Here is a 19,758-nt window from a genome sequence, read left to right as displayed (position 1 = left end):
TGCCGCTTCCAGTGGCTGTGTGTGTGTGTGTGTGAGGGGAGTATCTATGAGTGTGTGTGTGTGTATATATACTAGTATGTGTGTGTGGCCCGCATCTGACGAGCGGAATTGATGGGAATGCAATGCAAAATGCAGCCAGTTTGCAGTCGGACAGGCCGTCGCGTGGGTCTTAAAGGGGAGCACACTTACCCTTTAAGTGCCATCCATTTACCCTCCGCTATGATAAGAGGGGGAGTCATTTATGGAATCTATTCGATTGATAGAGGTCGTTATTCGATAGCATTAACAATTCAATTACATGAGCCTTCCGTTGAAAGATAGATAACTTTATTTAATGCTCTACTGGGACCTATGACTGCATTTCAGCGATTGCAGAGGTCATTTAATATACATATATTTGAAAATGATCCATAACTGTTGTTATGACTGTTCGATAACTGTTCGATGACTGACTGTTTATAAATCGATAGAAATTCGATATTCATTTAATTAAATCCCTTTAAAAATATCCAATTACTGCTCTTCTTCTGTAACAATATTCCCAGAGCTATCAATGACTTTTCACGGAGCAATCTTCAAGCTATTCCTAACCTCTCTAGTGAATGCAAAACGCACTGTTAGTGGCTGCTTAACAGCCTCCAAAAGTCCCCCCTAAATGTCCTGCAAACAATGGGACGAGTCTAAGCACCGCACAGTTAGCATTAATGTTAATGCCTTGAACTTGAACCCAATTTTCTATGTGTTGCTGAAGTCACAGCCATTTCATTTGCATTGAGTTTTAAATAATTTGAAGTAAGCGACGAAACCAGGGCAAAAACCCCTTGCAAAACCCCAAGGACAAGTGCCAAAAGGATGTGTCACCGAAATATGAAATGGCCCACCCCAAAAAAAGGAGGAGAAGCGAGCCGAGTAAACGAGAAGAAACGATGCAGAGAGACAGCGACCGAGGAAGGGAAAAAAGGTCAAAAACACTTGGCAGTACATTATCTGGGCCAGTGGCTGGCTGTACGGCGACTACGGACTCCGGACTCCGGACCTTGGACTCCGGACTAAAGGCAACTGACAACTGACGACGGACAGTCGGATGGACATACTGATGACAGACGCTCGGGCTGACATTTTTCGTTATTATACTTATTGTTGGTGCTGTTCAGCATCAGCCATGGCCGCAATAGACGAAACTGCTACCAGTTTCCATACACTTTGTAGCGGGTAATATGAAAATCCGAATAAGAAAGGGATCCATTCCTTAGAGTTTGCAGCCTTAAAGAGAGACATAAAACCCTTCATAAAATTATCATTATCAGATCCAGAACTCCCAAATGAGCTTTAAACTTTAAAGGGTATCAGGAACTTCGACTCTCGCAGCTAGCATTCGTTACAGCTTTTCTGCTGTTATTGTTGGCTCAATTTCCTAGCCATTTCCGGCTTTTCTGCTTGGGATTCTGATTCTGCCTTTTGCAAAATTACGTAAAACATACAAAAACAGAAGTTACCGCAAAGATGAAGGCAAAGGGGGCAGGCGCGGGGGCTTTGGGTGGGGCACAAAAACACACAGACCGTGCGGGTCATTCCACTTGATTTCCGAAAAGGATACTGGCCAACACACACACACACACCCTAGAAGAGGGTAAAAAAAACTGGACCTAAGATCGAGGAGGGAAGGAAGTGGAGGGGGCACAAACAGGCAACCGCAAGTACAAAAGAAATGAACTGCTCGGTATCCGCCTTCATGCCACACTCTCTTGGCACTTTGCTGCCTCACTCTCTCGCCCTCTGCTGCCTCTCTCCCTCTCCCTCTCCGTCTCTCTCCTGTTCTCTGCCCTCAGTCATCGACGTTCTTGCTGCTGCTCACTCAATGGTCCATAAATCGGTTGTCAACTATTCAAATGCAGACAATTGATTACAGCGATAAAGCTGAAGAGCCTTTTGTGAGCGATTCATCCTCCAGCTCCTTCCAGCGCCAGCTTTTACTCCTGCTCCTGCTGCTCCTCTAATGAAAGCAGCTGCGCCTTTCACAGCGAATGAGGCACAGCCATTGGCAGAGATAGAGATAGAGATAGAGAGGGAGAGAGAGTGAGATATATGTCTAGGTGGCACACACAGAAAATGAAGGGAAATCGGTTTTTTTTTTTCATCTGAATCGCTTTTCCTTTTCCTTTTGGGCCCATAATGAGATGAGACTTGGCTTTGGAGGAGGCGCAGCAGCAGCAGCGGCAGCAAGTCAATAGACTTGGTAAGACCATTTAAGCCAGCCACAGAATTAGGTTACAGCTGTACCCACACACACACACACACACACACACACACCTGAGATATAATTACAGTCAATACTCGTTGCAGTAAACTGCAAAACCAACACGACATCAGCTATCGATCTGAATGGGATATACGGGCAGATACTTGGAAGATATACGAAGCCCTCAAAGAAGCAGGTGCTTCAGCAAACTGTGTTTATTCACAGTTCAATAAATAAAACTCCAGAAGCTCCTTCTCCCAGTCTCCCATACCCAGATCTCAAATGGGGTTTGGCATCCATCCAGCTATGCCGCTCTCTGAAAGCCCATCCATCTTCGGTGTAGCTTTAAATAAGAAATGAATACAACGCCTCTTTGTTCGGAAGCGCTGAAACGGACTTAACTCTGCAGTGTTCCCATTGGCAGTGGGAATGCGAGTGGGAGTGGGAGTTTCAATTGCACTTTTTATATGGGGCATGGCAGGGGGCAGCATTTAACACTTTTGTATTTACAAAGCTATATAGCAATAGAAAATAGCAATAGGAAGAGCCCGAGCCCGAGTCCGAGCCCGAGCCAGAGCCCTGGCAGCAGCGGCTTAAGAACGTTTACCATTACAAGCCATAAGCCATGAAAGTAAAGAAATGCTGTGGCAACCGTCTTTCCTACAGCTTACAACAACAGTAAATGTTGGCGTAGTGGGGCTTGGTGGGGGCAACGTTGATTGGGTTGCATCAAAGCGTGGCATTAGGAAGTGCGGCCACGTCTTGGCTCTGGCCAAAGAAATTGTTATGGCCCTGCGCGCAAGTGAATGTCCGTCTAGTGTCCGTGTCTATTTATCTATCAACTGTGAGAATGGTATTTCTTTCTCTTCTGTTCTCTTCTGTTCTGTTCTGTGTGGTCTCCTTATCCCTTAAAAGATGGTCTTTGCTATTCTTCTTTCACTGTGTATGTGTGTGCGTGAGTGTGTGTGTCTTAGCCAGCTTTTCCCCCCATCCATCTGCAGCTGCTTAAGTTGTGGAAAAGCTGGCAAAAAGGGTAAGAGCAAACAAATTGGTAGACATCGCCACTAGTGACGTGACGTGCACTCCAAAAAAGAAAGTAGGAAAACCCCAATGACTAATTGGGAAAACTTCATCGAAGGAGCCCATCCAGCTGTCAATTGTTGTGGCAGACGGCAGTGCAGGGGTCGAATCAGGCCGCAAAACTCAGTTAAGAACTTAACGAAACATAATTTCAAACCTCTCCTCATGCTGCTCCTCGCAGTGCTGCTGCCAGAAATAAAGGAAGTTTTCTAGTCGTAGGCCAATAATTTAAGAAGAAGTTCACGCTACACAAAGTTCAAGTGAAGTATGCCTGCCACGGTCTCTGCCGGCTGCCTGCTGCCTGCCTCGCTCTGAAAGATGGCAAACGGAAATTTACTGCAGGCACGAAACGGTAAATGTGTGGGGGCCTGCCGCACGAGTGCGGGGCAATGGCAGTGGCAGTGTGGAGTGGATTGTGTCCCGCGGAGCGAAATATGCACATTTCCACACTTAATAACAAAATATGTTAAACAAAATCATTTGATGTGTTGTCGGTCGTTCGGATGGGGGCGGCGAAGGGTGAGGCACACTGTGGTGGGTGCAGACTTTTTCTTTGCAACCATGAGGCACACACAAACACATGTTTACATGCAAATTACACATCAAGCAAATGGCGGGGCTGTGCTGTGCGGCACTGTGGCAGTGGCAAAACAAACGCAAATTATATGCTGCATACTTTTAGGCCTTTGCCTCAGACTCAGACTCTCCTCCTCTCTCTCCTTTCGAGGACTCCTACTCGTATGTATATCGAGCTCCCTGGTACATTCATTTCCTCAGAAAAACGACGTCCAGACAATGTCGCGCCGCTTCCTTGCGGTTCCCCAGAACCCCCAGCCAGCCCCTTGCATACATTTAAAGTATTTTCGTTTTTTATTCCGTTTCGTCGCCCTTTCGGTGGGGAAATTCGCTTGGAAAAACCCAAGCAGCGCGCGGCGTAACATGTAAACAAACTCATTTAACTGATTTTCATGAAAGAAAATGTGGCTCCTGGGCATCCAGGAACCAGTAACCAGCAACCACGATATGGGATGGGATGGGATGGGTACTGGTTCTGGTCTCTGGTCTCTGGAACGACCGCATTATCATCTTCATCTCGGTGCCTGTTTTTGCCTGCAACTCTTTCAGGAGCGGCAGCAGCTGCCGTAGCCGCAACCTGAGGCTAGATTTACATGTCACTCGACTTAAGTTGGGCTCTGCCAGCAGGGCCTGTACCTCACCTCAGCTCAGACCCTGGCAATCCGTGACCACGGCGACAAGTTAACTTGTCCCGGAGTCGTTGGCTTCTCCTTTGAGCTTCCTGCTCCGCTCGATGCCCCTCAAGCTGTGCACATAATCTTTGCATAATTTCCAGCTCAGCTTTTTCCCTTTTCTACCATGTTTTTTTTTTCCACTGCCACTTTGGTACGTGCTGAGAGGCAAAAACGGCAAATGTCAGCAGAAACAAGAAAATAAACTAAATACAATTTTTTCTACCCCATAAGTTTACTCTTCGCTATAAGAAAGGACCTGCCACTCGCTGGACACATGAATGTGCCTATGCTTTATCCTTGGGTCCCAAATACCGAATTAGTAAACGCATTACGAGTATCCTCTCGTCCGTAGATACATAATAATCGTGTTTAGAAATGTGAGAATTATGCAATTTTTATTGCCAACATTTGTGGGCTGCCAATTGCAGGAGGAATCGAGGAGCAGGAGAATGAATATTTTCCAAGTTCAACTTTCTTAAAATTAATACTGAAGTGGGGGGTAATCTTCAAAGGGCTTCCCCTGGTATAAGCTTCTCTAATTCTTTATTTATAATTCCCACACATTTTTGCGTAAATGAAATCAAGAACAGGTCTTAGAGAGAGACACGAATAGTTCTCGGTTTCAAACGTGTTTTTTTTTTAATAACTTGTGCAGAAAGCAATAAAAGGTCCCTAAGCGGGGCAGAGCGGGGGATTTCTTAACCAACTTTTTGGCTTTGAAATTCGACCAACAAAAGCGCAAAACTTCGAAAGGCCATGAGGGGGCAGCGCACTCCCTCTCTTTATCCCTTCATGTGTACAAAATCAAAAGGATAATTGAGACATGTGAACAATATCCCTAAGTGCGAGGGCACCAACGAGCACAACACGAGAACTCAATGAGAGGTCGTCCGTCGCACATCAAAGGTGGCCCCCAGACGGGTTTTCCCCCCCAGATGAAAAGCAATTAACAAAAGTAAAAGCAAGAAGAAAAGTTACTGGGAGGTTGAGCAAGGAAAATGGTTAGAAGACCAAGAAAAAATATTAAATGCTTGAAAAAAGTAAGCAAGGGGAGAGAGAGAGAGATGAGAGAGAGGAAAGAAAACACAAAGAGAAGACGTGGGGCAGACTCACAAAAGTGCCAGGCACTCACAAAACGGTATAGCACGGGGAGCTGCTGCAGGGGTAGAGGGTTGCCTGCGCCTCTTCCCACCCAAACACACACGCACGACAAAGCAGAATAATAAATTTCAATTCAGACGACGACATGACGTCTCTGCCTCACGTCGACGTCGTCGTCCACATGCATGTGGATAAGAAACCGTCGTGCTCCATACAGCCCTTCCGAAACTCTCTGCTCTTCACGGCTGCACACCTACTGCCCGTGTCTCTTCTACACCGCTAACCCCTGCTGCACTCCAACGTAACCCCTAGCCTGTGGGGCAGCAGCAGCAGCAGCAGCCTCTTTGGCTTAGCCAGGGTCCGGGGGCAGTGCGAGAAAAAAAAACTGCTTTATGCGAATGGGGAAAAAGTCGCTTCGCGCATAAATGCCACGTGGACGAGCACCCCCCCACACACACACACACAAACGCAGACATGGGGAGGGGGCACACAGTGACTGCAAAAAGGAAATGCGCAACGCAGCCCAAAGGTGTCAAGCGGAAAATAAAGCATAATAATAGCTGCAGCAAAGGCTGAACAAAAGCCTCAACATTGGATGGGCGGGGGGTCCTAGACACACGTCACTCAGTTGAGGCAGCAGTCAGGATGGTGTGTGGCAAGATGGGTTGATGGTGGGTTGATGTGCTGCTGGGCTGGTGGGCTGGTGGTTCCATGCGTAGTTGACGCATTATCCGGCTGTGGCAATATTGTCCCGGGATCAGTGAGCGAGAGGTAGGCCTCTCCGAAATGTTCCTAATAAATTATGAAAATGCCAGCAACGCAGCTTCAAAGGAATTGCCAAATGAGGAGCTCCGACTTTTAATAACCTTAACATAAGTCCCCGGAAAGAGAGTAAATTCTCACATCACATACGAACCTCTCATCCAAATTTCTCTTTATTCTCTCATTGCAGATACATATTTCGGAGGAGAGAATGTGAGAAAGGAGATGTCACGACGATGCCGCAATAAAGGCGCTGAATAAAAAAGAATCCTGAAGCTGATTTCGAATGGCAACAGCACCAATAACAATAAACGGAATTGCAACAAAAGTAATTTGAATTTGTGTGTAGACAGACACGGAGACAGAGACGGCAATAAAGATACACGGAGTGAGAGAGAGAGAGAACACTAGAAAATTGTGTACATATTTTGTCTCTGTCTGTTCTGTCGTTTCGTCCGTGTAAATAAATACAATGCAGAAAAAACAGCAACAGAAACAGAAAAAGCAACAGAAAACAGGAATAACAAGAGAAATGGCAAAAAGTGCAGTTAAGCGTGGAAATTGCATTAAAAATTGAGCAAAAAAAAACAACAGAAACTGCTGGAAAATAAAGGCGAAAAAAGAGAAAAGAAAATCCAAAGCTAACGAGCGCTAAAAAGCAACAAAAACGCGAAAAGAAAGGCCGCGATACAGACAGAAAAACAAAACAACAACAAAAAGAGTAAAAACTTTTGATTGAAAATTTTCATTGTGCTTTCAGTTTTGATTCCCATTTTTGATTGTGTAAATTTTTGATTAAAAGGCAAAGACACACAAAAACACACAAAACACACCCACGTGAAAGTGAAAACAATAAACAATATCTACAATAAACGAAGCAAACTACGAGATACGCGTACGAGTCCGAGACACGAGAGAACCCGCTCCCGTTCGTTTGACAGTCTGTCATGACAGTTCGAGACTTTGTACTGCTATATTTTTTATTGTTTATGAACAGCAAGATCGGCGCCTGCGGTCATAAACATATGTGAGACTTATAGAGGGACTCCCCGCCACCCCCTCATATTTCACATAAGCCAAATTGAGACGTGAAACCGGCAAAAAGCAAAATAGTGACTCTTGGGCAAGTGAGTCGTGCAATAAAACGTTGCGGGTCTTGGTGTCTGGCAACCATCTTAACGTCCTGAAACGAGGCACTTTTCTCGTTGACAAAGTAACGCATTTGGGCGATAAGGAGAAAAACGACGACCGATAAACGGGAAACGAGAAAATGAGCAGCCTGCAAGTACAGGGACAGGGACAGGGACAGGACATCCCCAACAGCAAGAACACCAACAGGAGGAGCAGCAGCTCCAGGATGGGGGCACAACTATTGCTCTTTATCAGCATCGCATTCGCATCATGTTTGCCGGGTAAGTGTCAACAGCACAGAAGTGTCTTCTGTCTCCTGCTTCCTGTTTGCCTGTTTGCCAGGCAACTGACTTATCATTGGGGTCCTGGGGTTCTGGGGTCCTCGGTCCACCCCCCTCCGGAATTAATGCAAATATTTAACGTGCTTTTTTATGGATTTGTCGTTGTCATCGCTGCTGAGAGGAGAGCAGAGCAGCCTCTCTGCAGCCTACTTAAAGGCATCGTCATAACGTGCCAGAGATGAGGGGCCTCTGAGAGATCTCCGAGGGGCAGAGAGATTGCTCCACTTGACATGACTTGTAAATGGCTTTCGATTAAGTTGTCACATTAGCATTAATCTTGAGCTATGGCGGAGCATCCAAGCAGAGTAGAGTAGAGCAGAGCAGAGCAGAGTCAAGAGGAGAGGAGGGGTGAGCAGCGTAGCAGCTCATTGAAGTTCAATCAAGTTGTCTGGCTGGCCCACTCCTCTTCGTCCTCCTGCTGCTTCCTGCTGCAAGGAGGAACGTGCTAATGAGCCGTAAGCTGATGAGTTTGCTTGCTCAGTGTCCCTGTCTCCGCCGGTTATGACTCGTCAAGTCCTGAAGGTGATCTGGGTCAGCGGCACAGATCCCTCCTCTCCCAGCGAACGGCTTATGGCATAACCTATTATATAATTGAAATATAATTACAAGACCAGCAAGCCGCTTAAACCGCTCACGGTATAAATTCATATATAAATTCATTATTTCATTAAGTATTGCAAGTATTTTAAAGGCAGGCCTGCGTTTTTAATGAGCCACCAGCAACGACAGCAGCAGCGGCAGCAGCGGCAACAGCAGCAACAATCGGTTCAATAATAATTTTTACGTATAAATATTCGATGGAAATAAATATCAGTAAAAGAGTCAGGCTTATGAGCTGAAACTAAAGATATCCTATAAGAACGTGTCAGCCATTTTTGGAATCATTTCCAATCATATAATATTTTAATCTGTAAGAGATTTACCTTTCATATCCATCGTTTCTGTAGTGGATACATTGATAAATCCTTATACGTATTAGTGCGTATATATCTGCTTAGTGCACCCATACCCTCTGATAGGGTAAACTGAGTGACAGCCCGACAACCGCAAACTGCCTTCTCCCTCCTGCAATTTTTAAGCAAATAATTTAAACTAACTAAATTTCATTAAAGAGTTTCCTGGATATTCATGGAAAGGGGAATAACAGTCAGGAGAGCAACGTTTGCTTTTGCTGAATAATAAATTTAAGGCCAAGTTTGCTTTTGACATTACGTATACGCAGCAATGACTGATGCCGTTGCTGTTGATGGCACACCCATTGACATTTCATTTCGTTTCGTTTCGTTTTGTTTTGTTATTGGATGAATGTTTTTGCTTGTAAAACATTTTCGCATGGAAAAACAAATGATTCTGCGATAGTTTTGTGCCAGAAAATACTTTTATTTATCCATCACAGATCAGCAGCTGCAGCTGCCGCTGCCGCTGCCGTTGTCGTTGCCTCCCGTCCCACAAAAGGCTTTGTGTCGGGTCTCATTTGGTTTCATTTCATTTGCAGATCAAACAAATTCCATTCTATTTGTGTTTTCCCTCCCGTCTCTATCTGTTTATCGTATTTGTTGTTTTGCTAATTCCAAACTATTTCAAATGGTATTCCAGAGCAACTATCCCAATATTTGTTGTTTATTCTATGGAGCATTTCAATGTTGTATCTTCTCTTTGCCTTTCTAATGCGTCCCCGAAACGATGTTAATGCGAAATTAATTTCCAAATTGAACAAGGCATAAATAAAACATTTGCTCGCTCGTCGATTCATTCCGATTCCGATTCGGATTCGGATTCGAAGACACATCCTTCCTTGTCCTCGGACTTTTATGGCAGCGACAAAAATTGGTTTCAATAAAAATTTACGTTTCATAAAATTTATTATGTATGCCATACAATGGCAACCAAACAGCAGGGCATCGCAGGGAATCGCGGGGGGATCAGTAGTCAGCAGGCAGCAGGCGGCCGTCAGCAGGCAGCAGGAGATGGTCAAATCAAAGCAGAAATGGCCAAAAAACAACAAGGAAATGAACAACTTTATATGCAGGATAATGGCCAGGACATTATGATGGCGGCAAGGACTCTCTCATATGAGGAATAAGTGCCTCAGAGAGAGCAGAGCACAGAGCAGGCTTGCCTGGTAGGCAGGATATTTATTACGTGTGTGTCTGTCTGTAAGGATAACGATAAGATCTGTGGGGGGGAGGGGGTGGGCACAATCCTTTGCACTTTGGACAACTATGAGGCTTTATGGGCCACTCATTGACCAAAGAAATTCTTGAGTAATCAAACTGAAAGTTTTCGGACTGATAAGAGCTTTCAGCTAATGGCAAAAACACAGAAACAAATTCATGCAAACATTTTGAGCATAAGTGCGAGTGCGAGTAGAAAGATTGAAGTACGAGTAGGAGAACTTCCAACATGACTTTTCAATTTTGGAATGTGTTGAATGGGCTTTTGGCTTATGCCGGAGCCGTATCGTTTGAGCAGCTGACTGCCTCAGTTAATGAAAATGGGAAAATCCATGCACACCACCACAGCCTCGCACATCCGCACCCGTAGCAGAGGTTAAAGCGTGAGAGAAAGAGATAGAGAGACCAAAAGTTGGGTGGCAACTTTTAATGGCACACTAAAATAATGAAAGCCAAAAACTGAATCAATCCCCAGGTCCAGGTAACAGAGTCACAGCCCCCACCCGAATCGATAGAGCGCTCAGCCACACTGCCACACTGCCACACACACGTGTGCGACACAATTAAAGGGAAACTCTAGCTGCGGAAAAACATGGCTGGCAACGGGGGAAAAAGGAGCGAATAAATATGGAAAAATTGTCATCAGCTTGCGTTGCCAGGACAGCAGCAGAAAAGCGAGAACAGAGCACGTAATGAGAATGTTGCTCACATGTAAATATCCGAACTGTGCTCTTTCTCTGTGTTCGTGCTTGTGTTCGTGTCCTTATCCGTGTGTGTTTGGGGACGACTGATTGCAAACAGCTTGGAGCTGTGCGGCACGCGCCTAATTAAATTAGAAAACTCAAAATTTGAGCTCAATTGAAGATGGAGATGAGGATGGGGAATAGGGGCCAACACTCTCTGTTCTGTTTGGGGATGACTTAATCCGCAAATAGATGGTATATTGTGAGGATGGTGAGGCAGATCGAAAGCGAAGCGAGGAAACAAAATACAAGGAAAACTACCATACATAGGTAGGAACCCGAACCCCAGCCCTTCCACATTCCTTTCGCAAACAGAAAGCAAAGTGTACAAGGAGGACAGCAGGCTTAAAGAGTGAGGCATCCGTAGAGCACAGAGCACAGAGCGCATCTGTCATCGATTTGCATGTTGTTCTCTTGTGTTCCTCAAGGACCAAAGCATATTTTCGCCTAACGAAATTATGCAACAATTTTTCAGCCGTAACTCCCATTCCTCCATCTCATCCTCTTCTTCTCCTTCGCCACCGTGTGTCTGGCAGTGGGTAAACAAAGTCGAGCAAATATCCACACGTATATCCTCCCTGCGGCGGGTTGTTCTGCTCTGGGGCTCCTCAATATGTGTGTGTGTGTGTGTGTGTGTGTTAGTGCTTTTCTAATGCAAAATAAGCCAAAAAACAAAGCAAAGGCCAAAAGCAAAAGCATCATCTAACCAGCTTTCAGACATGGTCGAAATTTTACCCCGACTGCAACCCCACTGTGCCCAACTCTTCGTATTTTCCCTGTGCTCTGGAAAATTTCACACAGATTAAGGATATTTTCAACTGCAGTCGAGTTCAGTTCTGCTTCGGCTTCTGCTTCTGGTTGTTATATACTATATTTTTGTTGTGTTGTGCCAAAAGGCAGCCATCGCTGGAGGCGCTCTATGGGGGTCATGGTCAGGGTTCTCTCACGCTTCTCCTGATGCTCTCCAGGCCAGTAAGTCTTTTGGCTGCAAACAGCATTCATTATGCATGCATTTTAAATTGCAAATTTCAGTACCTTTTCGGCAGCACTCCTCCAGCGATGCCGCAACTGCTGCTGCTGCTGCTGCTGCTGCTACTTTCGACCAAAGATGCTGTCAGCTTTCGGCCAGGCTAAGACCTGCTGATGCGCTTGATGAGCTTTTCGCCATATTGTTTGAATTTTTACTCAACTCAGGGGCTTAGATCACCTAACCGTAAGTCCCTCAGGGGGTCCGTCGGCCGCCCTCTCACCCTTACACTCCTAAATTTAATTGCCAAAATATACACAATACATCTTTGAGGCCGTGTGAAAAGTGAAGGTGGCAAGCCTTGTACGTGTCTCAGTAAGCCTCACTCGAATTGGTTTTCCCTGTTAGTATTTTCACTTGCAAAATTATTAATAAGCTGCTCATTTTGATGTAGCAGATTGCTCGACTCGTTGTGTGCTCCTAAGTGCCACAAATTAGTCGAAACATCGGCATTCCGACAGCAATTTGCGGCTGTTTAAAGTGGGATTTCGCCCGCAAAAAAAAACTTCAAACTGCTTAGCAAGTATTATGCGAGGAGCAAAACCAAATTGAATATCTCCTTTCAAAATTGCCATGACAACTCCAGTGGTGCTGCGGCGGGCGGGGCAGCAAAAGTTTGTGGCGCCTGGAAACTTTTGTGTGGCATAGATCAAAAACGCAAAAAGGGGTTAGGGTTAGGGGGCTTAAGCTCAAACTGGAGATGGAGCAGGAGCAGGAGCAGGAGCTCATGGTGCTGATGGAGATGAGGATAATGGGCATTCAGGCAAATAGGCAAAGCCAAAGGCATGGCATGGTCGGGTTACACAGACTCGGAGACAGTCAGACAGGTTGCCATTGTTGGCAAGTGGCAACAAAGTCAGGCAAACAAAATCCGAACAGATATATCTATAGACTCCGTCCTCTGTCCTTTAACACACTCAAACACACACACACACACACACATGGCAAATCCTTTTGGGTCAAAAACTTTTCAAATACGTAATCCCCATGCCAGCAAAGAGGAAGGAGGAGTAAAGGAGTAGGAGTAGGAGTAGCAGTAGCAGCAGGAAAAGGAGAAGGACACCACATGGATGGGCTTAGTTAGGACCCCTTCTCGTATCAGTTGCCATCTACCTTACAAACCTGATTATAAATATAAAATTGCCGGCTCTCTTTGGTGGGGTCAAGCGTGTGTGCTTAGTGCTGAACGGTTTGTCATAAGTCTGCGACAACTAAGCCGATTCGAGGTTCTATTAATAGGTGATTGGCTCAGGGCGGCCCCCCGCCCCACCACCCACCTGTGCCCGTGTGGGCTACTCCTACGCCTGGCTGGAAAGGAAAGTCATATTGATTCGGTTATGACACCGTGCGTATGGTATGGTCTTGCCCCATCACGCCCACACTTCCACACCCTTACCCATACCCTAAGTGGAAAATCTTGTTGCGGCCTTATGGTTTTTTCCGTACCGGAGAGCTTAAAGAGTTTTCGTTACGTTTTTTATGGCCAAGATGGTTTACCTAGGCAAAAACTTTTCTCGACCCCAAAATGAGCTGATTTTCATTCGACAGAGGAAATCAATTTGGGGGAATCACTGGCTGGCCCAACTATCTGGGCATTCCATGGGACCTGTGCCCGGAATCTAGTGTAAATTGTTGGATCTGCAGCAGCAGTAGCAGCAGCAGCAGCAGCAGCAGCCACATGAAAGGACAAGCCAGGACTTGGATAATTGAAACGGCGAGCGTGGTTTTCCTCGGCAGTCATGTCCAATGTCGATGGAACTTTACCCATTCCTGTGGCTGCCACAACAGTAAAAATTAACGACGCTTCTCTCGTTTCTCGTTACCCCGATTCTCGTTTGCGTTGCGCCAAAAGTTTGCGTTGTGGCTTGCGGGGGTTAGGGCCAACAGATAAGGCCAGGCCAGAACACAGAACACAGCACTGAACAAAGTGGCAACTGGAATTGGCAAGCGAATGGCGACTGGCGAATGGCTGCGGCGCTGCTCGTAAAGTCAGGCAGGCAGTCAGGCAGGCGGTTCCGAACCCCCAATCGATACCGTCCTGCGTCACGTCACAGAGGACCCTGACGCGAAAGCATATAAATCACAAAATCTTGTAGCAGTGGACAAGTCACAGCCAAGTGGTCGTCGCTTGAGGTGAGTCCTTGACCACAGACCAGCCCCGCGGGCGGTCGTGACTAGTAGATGGCTGTATGTATCGAAGGAAGCGTCAAGTTATCAAATGATTTATTTACGAGCCCGTTAGGCAAACAAACAAGCTCTGGAGTGGGTCGGCAACCATAGACAACGACAATTTGCTGAGCGGAGAGATGTGTGGAGAAAGTTTTTGGGAGTCACAAGTTCAAAACTGTTGAACCCTAGACTCCAGGACCCTCCTTGGAGTTATAAGAGTTATGGCCGCCAAAAATCATGCTGCTGCTGCTGCACTCTGTTCTGTGTCCTTAAAGTGGAGTCACTTTAAGTAGAGTCCAAAGCGAATCGCTTGCGTGTTAATAAACATGTCAATAGGGGCAATAGCTCCACACACACAAATCGAACAGAAATTGATAGCCAGAAGGTTGTCAGAGCAGCTGTTGCCTGCCCGCTGCCTCTCTCTCTCTCTCTCTCTGAGTGTCCGCCTGTCACAGCAGAGCCTGTATAGTATATTCCCCAATGAAATTTAATCAATTTAAAAGCCCATTCAAAATTGACAAAAGGACAACTGATGTCGATGGCCTGTCCACAGAAAGGGCATCATCTCTTTTTGTATGAAAATGAAAGTCCGACGCTGCCCCACTCTGAGTCTCAATCTCAACTACAGCCTCTTCATGTTTATGAATATAAATTAAGATCTCTTAGGGCTCTGGCTTCCTACACATTAATTCATTTACCTGCTGCTGTGCTCTGGCCCTGGCACTGGCTCTGGCTCTGACTCAAATTGAAAAAGTAATTCAGGGTACCGGTACCTCCCGGCCCCCTGGCTTCCACCAACGCAATTTGTGGCAGAAACCACAGAAATTTATGTTTTAGTAGGATGAGAGACCTGGGGGGTATCGGGGGTAGCTGTAGCTGTAGCTGCGATTCAAGTGCGAGTCGAGCGCGCGCACATACAATAATTTTCAATTTAAAGGTAATTTTAACCCCGGCACACTCGCCACTCGCCACTCTCCACTCTCCCCACTCTCTCCCCACTCCTTACACACACTCACATGGGACGCTCCTTGGGGGCAGCAGGACCAAAAGAGAAACAGCCAGGGGGAGCAGCAGCAACAGCAACAGCAGCCAACAACAGCAGCATTTCGGCCATAATTTAACTTACAACAAGTTTCAATAAGGCCATAGGCGGCGTCAGGTGGCAGTCCTGTCCCCTTTTGCCAGCTCCCTGCTTCCATGTGTGTTGGTTGGCAAAGTGGATTTAGCCATAAAATGGCAGCAACGACGACCAACGACGACGACGAAAAAGCACAACAAAGTTAAATGCAGTTGCTGTTGGTAGTGGAAATAGCCAGCACTTGCCCAAGAAAGGTTCAAAGGAGGTTGGGGCTCGTCCTGGGGCGCGGAGATTTTGAAGCAACCGCAATTCATATTTCATATTGCTTATGGCCATAAAAAGGGGGCAGAAAAGGAGTAAATGGCAGAAATAGCGTGAAGAAAATGACGCAAGAAGGCGGCCAGGACCTTAACCTGCAGCTCCTTCTGCTGCTGACTTCACTTGACTTTTACAGCGCGTTACATATACATATGTACATATGTATGCATGTATATACGCCACGTTTGCCACGCGACTTTGAGGGGGAGTATTCGCCCGTTCGCCCGTTCGCCTGTGACTGCCACTGCCACTGCGACTGCGACTGAGACTTGGAATCAGGGAGTCAGGAGTTGGCGCAAAGTGTTTGCAAAGTAATTTCCGTTTCCTGCTTAGCTTCGAGTGGCAGGCGAACCTCTCACAAGGAACCAGAGAGCGAGAGAGAGAGGGGGGCCAGGGAGTCTTTGAGACCTGAAGAGATTATACCTGAAATGCTCATTAAAGTCCCATTTCAGCACATGCATAAACCCAACCTCATATTGTACTTGTCACTCTCTCTGACCAGCCTTCAAGTGGCTCAGCCTCTGCCTCTGCCTCACCCATAGCCCCTTGCTGCACCACCAGCCCAGCGGCAAGTCCTTTCGAATGGCCCCTCCGCTCCACCTCTGCTCAAACTAGTCGGACACTTTAATCCCGAATGGCACTCTGCTCAGGCGTCTGCGACGTAAGTCCATAAAATCCAGAAACGGAAGCGAATTTGCTGCATGTGAAGTGCATTCGAATCGGGGGAACGTGCTTCTCAACAGGATTTCTCGCCTTCCCAAAAACCATTTAAAGACCACTGCAAATGCAGGCGCAGACACAACAAGCCTTCCGACTCCAGTGAAAATCAATAGCGAAAACCACCAAGAGTGGCTAGAACTACGAATAACTGGGCCAAAGAGTGGCCAAAAACAGGGAAAATATTTACATGGAATGAACAGGGAACTCACTAGAGAACTCTTTGGCGGCAACAGCTCGGCCGCCCAGTCATCCATTGATCGTTTTTTGTGCAGAGAACTTTATTTCGGCTCAATCATATCGAAATCAGGGGCATCAAAAAGTCATTTAAGGGAACTTTCTGTAACTTTGCGACGGAAGAGATGGCAGGTATTCTAAGAAAGTTGTGTTCCCCTCTGAAAAATGTCTACCAAAAAATAGGGAGGATATTTATTCGATAAATGATTTACCCATTCCGCAATTCCATTCCATACGTATCCCCTATGAAAAAAGTTTCACCCAAAAGATGAAAGGTTTACTTATTCCATGATTATGCAATTATAAGGGCGTTAAAGGCTCTTTACCAGGGGGCTGATGGTTAACCGTCCATCCATTACGAAGAAATCAGTGTAAAAAATTATGAAAGAACAAAAAAAAAAAGAATCGTGTGCTTGTCGGGAACAGCAATGGCCTGGCCCCTGCTCCGGCTCCGGCTCCGGCATTCAGTTAATTTGATTATGCGGCGAAACAAAAGTAATCATAATAATCCGAAAATAACAATGGAAACGGAAGGCAACAAACACGGGAACAAAAAAAACTCCATTAACTCATAACTACTATTAACAACTACAACAACATCAGCTACAAGGACAACAACTACAGCCACAGGGACAACAGCTACGGCTACGGGGAAACATCATGGGGGAAAACCGACAACTCGTAAACAACAGTGAAACTTATAATGGACACATGTACAGAGAGGGAGAGAGGAGAGAGCTCTGCCCTCACACAAATACAGAGATATGTATGTCTGGGAGCAGGGTATATTTCAGCAAAACGATAAGGTGGATATACTCGTATGCCACTTTATCTCTATCTCTCGCAATAAGTATTTATCTGCAGCTCTCACTTCTGTACCTTCTCTTTAATTTACCCTGGACTGGGACTACAAAACCACATTACACAAACGGGGCAGACACCCACCCACACACACACACACACACACACACACACACACACACAGTCACATGTTCAGGCTTACAACCACAGGCTCATTATCCTTTTTAATAAAGCTTATCAATGCCAGGCCATGCGAGCTGCCAATGGCAGCAGCAGCCGCAGCGACAGCGGCAGCGTACAACACAGGGACAAGGGCACAAGCAACAGCAGTTGGCCAGCCAATTATCCTGTCCCACAGACACACACACATACACACAAAAACACATATACACTGGCCAAGGGCTCCTCTGCTGACAAGACTCCTCTCTGCTCTGCTGACAAGAACAACGAACCAATACCAACAGAAACAACGAGAACAACTACAACAACGAACAACGAACAACGATGAGAACGACAAACAGTAAATTCAAAGATAATTTATTATAGCGACACCTGTAATTACCATGAGCCATAAAATAATACCCACCATATATATATCCTTCCCCCTGCCTCCTCCTCCTCCTCCTCCTCCTGTGGGATAGTGGGTGTGTGTGTGTGCTCCTGCCTCTGCCTGTAGGTCTGCATGTCTGCTGTATGTGTGTGTGTGTGTGTGTGTTTGAGAGCGTGTCACAGATCCCTCTGCTTGTGTGTGAGAGAGTGTCACTGGGGCTGTCAGTGTCGTGTCCGAGTCCGAGTCCGAGTCTTCCCCACCCCCACTCTGAAGAGATTAATTGTGGACTCCACTGGCAGCTATTGGGGGGTACGTTCTGCAGGATTCTACCAATCCCACACCTAGTGCGATATATCCCTGCCTTTATTTTTCTGTGTGTGTTTTTTGTGTTTGTGTCCCCTGCAACTTAATCAGAGCCGGGACACACACAGGAAACTAAATATGAAATTGCCACATTTAATTGTGTTGCGGCAACAATGTACAGGACACACCCCACACTGGCGCCTTCGAAAGTCGTCTCAATCATGTTTCTATTGTTTTTGCAGCATACCCTTCCAAAAGCAATGAACTATAGACTACAATAGCAGGCAGGAACTGCATAAATGTACTTCCAGAAATATTAATGAAAAATGGTTGGTTCTTTGTGGACTTTCAACAAAAGAAAAGAACGAAAGCCAAAGTACTGCTATTCCTTGGGACTATAAAAATACTTTCTACACAGTAAGAGTACTCCCTGCTTCGACTCGACTCCTTTGGTCTACTTTTTTATGATTTTTGCCCCTGAGTTGGCAACACTTTAATCTTGTTCAACCCGCAAACAGAAAGACAGACAGAACAGAACAGGACAGGACAGAACAGACACGCACACACACACTCACACACAAACACAGTATTTTATATTTATGTTCGTGTTTTTGTCTGTCGCTCTAACTGACTGACTGCCAACCCACCAACTGCCAGCGAACCAACGGAAGGAAGCACTGATACAGGGGTCGGTGCCGGTGTCGGTCCCATACCATACTCCCCCCTATAAAGCACTATTCCGGACTACCGTGACTTGTAGGTATTTTGTGGTCGTCAGTGCGGCATGAAACTTACAACAAACAACCGGAGAACAGCAGTGCATATACACACAGAGAGACAGAGAGCGAGATAGAGAGGGAGAGCCAACACTTTCTTTCGCACAATACGCTTATCCTTTCACATCCTGCCCAGAGAACAGAATAGAGTTGAACCCCTGGCTCCGACATCCGTCCCCTCTTCCCATACCATTGTTGATTGATGTGCTTTTGGCCCTGGCTCCCAGCTCCTGCCCTGGCTCCTGCTTTGGCGCGGTTTCTCATTTTATTGCTTGTAGCTTTTTGTTTCGTTTTAGCCATGTTATGGTCCTGGGTTCGTTGCAAGTTTTGTAATCGCATATGTCAAAAATTATGTTCCTTTCGCCATTTGAAATGACAACTACTTCCGCCTCTGCCGCCTCCTGGTGTGGCGAACGAACGTCCCGTCCTCTTACTCCTGCGGCGACTGCCAAGCGTGTCGGGTCAAAAGAGTGCTGCCTGGGGTGACAGAAATCTGTACAGAGCCCGGAAGCGTTAAAGGTGTCCCTGTTCGCATATATGTATGCAGATCCGACTGGGATCTGTCTGCATGGGATATCTTTTTAATTACACTAAAACGTGCCGAGTCCCTCGAATGGGGGTCACTTGGGCTAACGAGCGAGAGAGTCGACTCTACTATGTCTGTGAACCAGGACCAGGACCAGGAGCCATCAGTCACACCCAAAAACACACGCGGAAAATAAACGAGACAAAAAGGAGAACTACCAACCAAGCGACCGACCGACCGACCGACCCACTAATCCGATTAGTTTGGCTGACATTTTCTGCTGCCGGCAAAGTGCAGCGCCCAAAGGATACACCATCCCCACGGCTCATTCATTCATTTCATTCAAATGTGACAAGCCGACAAAATCCAAAATAAAACGACGAAATGGAAATGGAAAAAAGGAGAGGCGGAAAGGGAAAGCTCACAGGCCCAGGC

At 46.2% G+C, this 19,758-nt stretch overlaps 1 protein-coding gene and 1 long non-coding RNA gene across 5 annotated transcripts in view; both read left to right on the top strand.

Annotated features, from left to right (window-relative positions):
• LOC121404757 overlaps positions 1-7,063 on the top strand; it is a 36,647-nt gene extending 29,584 nt beyond the window's left edge. Inside the window, exon 3 of the long non-coding RNA XR_005968190.1 lies at positions 6,623-7,063. This is a non-coding gene — a long non-coding RNA (uncharacterized LOC121404757). The remainder of the gene's footprint in view (positions 1-6,622) is intronic.
• A 21-nt stretch (positions 7,064-7,084) lies between these two features.
• Positions 7,085-19,758, top strand: part of LOC111071018 (hemicentin-2) — a 79,061-nt gene continuing 66,387 nt past the window's right edge. For 2 of the 4 annotated variants that reach the window (XM_022362118.2, XM_022362110.2), the window contains exon 1: positions 7,085-7,844. In XM_022362118.2, coding sequence (XP_022217810.2) covers positions 7,703-7,844 — 142 coding nt within the window. In that variant the 5' untranslated portion in view covers positions 7,085-7,702. The remainder of the gene's footprint in view (positions 7,845-19,758) is intronic. The other 2 variants (XM_022362135.2, XM_022362127.2) reach the window with 2 other exon arrangements.

Source organism: Drosophila obscura, unplaced genomic scaffold (assembly GCF_018151105.1).
Source record: "Drosophila obscura isolate BZ-5 IFL unplaced genomic scaffold, ASM1815110v1 contig_4, whole genome shotgun sequence".
NCBI classification, from domain to species: domain Eukaryota; kingdom Metazoa; phylum Arthropoda; class Insecta; order Diptera; family Drosophilidae; genus Drosophila; species Drosophila obscura.
The sequence above is the reverse complement of the archived record's forward strand: the minus strand, read 5'-3'. Positions and strand labels throughout refer to the sequence as shown.